The 2,751-nt window shown below is 32.0% G+C and overlaps 1 protein-coding gene across 2 annotated transcripts; it reads left to right on the top strand.

Moving 5' to 3' along the window:
- Positions 1 to 799: 799 nt before the first annotated feature.
- Positions 800 to 2,751, top strand: LOC123897055 (ATP-dependent DNA helicase PIF1-like). Of its 2 annotated transcripts, none has more exons than XM_045947554.1 (2): positions 800 to 2,347; positions 2,465 to 2,751. In XM_045947554.1, the coding sequence occupies exon 1, from the start codon at positions 808 to 810 to the stop codon at positions 2,326 to 2,328; it is 1,521 nt and encodes a 506-aa protein (XP_045803510.1). In that variant the 5' UTR covers positions 800 to 807; the 3' UTR covers positions 2,329 to 2,347; positions 2,465 to 2,751. The 2 variants fall into 2 exon arrangements, with proteins under 2 accessions (XP_045803510.1, XP_045803509.1); XM_045947553.1 differs by having other exon boundaries at positions 2,460 to 2,751.

Raw genomic sequence — 2,751 nt, 5'->3', positions numbered from 1 at the left:
GAAAATAAGATGTGCCAACTTAATAGCAAGAGTTTACTTGTACTCTAAAAGGAGATAATTCTAATCCCACTTATGATGATAATTTGTATCATTGATATTAATAATAATTTTACCTTCCCTAATTTTTTTTTCTTTAAAAGAAAATTTATAAATGGTAAAAGTAAATTTAGTTTTTTTTCCTCTTTAAAATTCGGTATTCAGCTCTATGATCGACTAATTCGAGGGATCAATCACACCGTCCACTAGAAGGAATCAAATGTGAAACCTTAATATGAGCATACTCCAATGACTCAAACAAACACCACTAGATCAACCCAAGTGGTTTAGACTTTAGAGTAAATTTAGTTTATCACATTAAACTAAAGAACATCAATCAATTTATTCTTCCAAATAAAATACTTTTTTTAGTCTCTTATTAAGTTATTTAATCAAAATATATTTTTTAATCTCTTATTAAGTTATTTATCGTCAAAATATATTTTTTAGTCTCTTATTAAGTTATTTAATAAATACAAACAAAGATCCTTTGAAATTGTGGTGTAAAATTTGGAGGAGGGAATTGAAAATTCCAGGTTATTTCTAATTTTATTTAACTCATTATTTTATTATTATTGAATTTTATATTTTGTAAACATATAATTTTACAAGTTTAATTCACAAATTGCAGATCTACAAATTAGTGAAAATGATTTGAAGAATTTGTGTTTAATAGAGATTGAAAAGCTGCTTATTTTAAATGGAAAAACTCTTGAGAATTACAAGTCTATGCCACAGCCAGATCGTACCGGCATGGCGACCTACAACAATATGTTTATCGTAGATGCCCTTAATTATGACAAGACTGAATTGGCAAAGACACATGATTCTCTATTATCCATGTTGACCAGTGAGCAGAGGGATGCATATGATAAGATTATGGAATCCGTTCTTTCAGGTTATGGTCGTTTCTTTTTCTTATATGGTTATGGGGGTACTGGAAAAACATTTATATGGAAAACATTGTCTGCTGCTGTTAGATCAAAAGGTTTAATTGTATTAAATGCAGCTTCTAGCGGAATTGCATCACTGTTATTACCAGGTGGAAAAACTGCACACTCATCTTTTGGAATCCCTATTGAGATTAATGAGTTGTCTACATCCAACTTTAAAAAGGATAGTCTACAGGCAGAGCTAATTTCTGAAGCCAAGTTAATAATTTGGGATGAGGCACCAATGATGAATAAACTATGTTTTGAATGTGTTGATAGATTTTTGCGAGATATTATGGAAAAGAAACATCCGCTCAACAAATACAAACCGTTTGGTGGTATAACAGTGGTTCTTGGCGGTGATTTCAGACAGATATTACCTGTAATCAGGAGAGGGTCAAGACAAGATATTGTTTCTTCGGCAATTAATTCTTCAAAATTATGGGCTCATTGTACTGTAATGCGACTTAATGTGAATATGAGATTGGGTGCATCATCTATACCGGCTGAACAAAAAGAAATTGCAGATTTTGGTAAATGGATACTATCAATTGGTGACGGTGATGACAATGCAGATGTAGATGGTCAGAGCAATATTAAAATCCCTGAAGACTTGCTTATAACTGATACTACAAATCCGTTGATGTCTTTGGTCGATTTTGTATATCCAAACTTTCTGGATAATATTAACAATCCACAATTTTTTCAAGAAAGAGGAATTCTTGCCCCGACTCTTGAATCAGTTGAGTATGTTAATGATTATCTTATGTCACTGATTCCCGGTGATGAGAGAGAGTTTTTAAGCTCTGACTCCTGTGTTCGATCAGATGAAAATTCCGAGATTCAAGGAGATTGGTTCACAACAGAATTTTTAAATGATATCAAGGTTTCGGGGATTCCTAATCACAAGTTGAAACTAAAAGTGGGATGTCCTGTTATGCTCCTGAGAAATGTTGATCAGGCAAAAGGTTTATGTAATGGTACGAGGTTAACAGTGACCCACCTAGGGAAGAAAAGTATAAGTGCTACGGTCATTACAGGAAAAAATGCGGGGGATAAAATATTTATTCCTAGATTTGATTTGCTACCAAGTGATCCTGGCCTACCATTTAAATTTAAGCGTAGGCAATTTCCAATAACTCTTTGTTTTGCAATGACCATCAATAAAAGTCAAGGCCAGTCTTTATCTCATGTAGGCATTTATCTTCCGAAGCCCGTTTTCACTCACGGACAACTTTATGTTGCTGTCTCTCGCGTTACATCTAGAAAGGGATTGAAGTTGTTGATTTTGGATGAAGATGATAATATTTGTAGTGAGACCACAAATGTTGTCTATCGCGAAGTTTTTCAGAACGTATAAAGATTTCTAAACTTTTCAGGTTATTTCTTAACACTATAATATACTATTAATGTTCCTTAAATTTCATTTATTATTATTTGTGTATTTTTTTTCTAACTTCGTATTTTTTTTTCACATCATTTTTTTTGCAGTTCAGACTATTATGAATAACAGATGACTATTATGAAACACGCTTCAAAATAATATGTTGAAGTTTCAAATAGTGTTGACAATTGTTTTATTTATTTCTCCTGTTGAATCGTTTTTTTTATAAGAAAACATTTATATTTTGTTAAGGTGGATTATGTATAAGTGGTATACACAACCAACTACAGTGATATAAAAATAACTTTCATCGATATTATGCGAAGATGCATCGAGATGTGTGAGCTCATGTAGCACAAATCCGTTATTACTTTAAATGAGATTCACCGTTTGATGATA

This window comes from Trifolium pratense, linkage group LG7 (genome assembly GCF_020283565.1).
Source record: "Trifolium pratense cultivar HEN17-A07 linkage group LG7, ARS_RC_1.1, whole genome shotgun sequence".
Lineage (NCBI taxonomy): Eukaryota > Viridiplantae > Streptophyta > Magnoliopsida > Fabales > Fabaceae > Trifolium > Trifolium pratense.
Note: the sequence above shows the minus strand (reverse complement) of the source record. Positions and strands in the feature narration are given on the sequence as shown.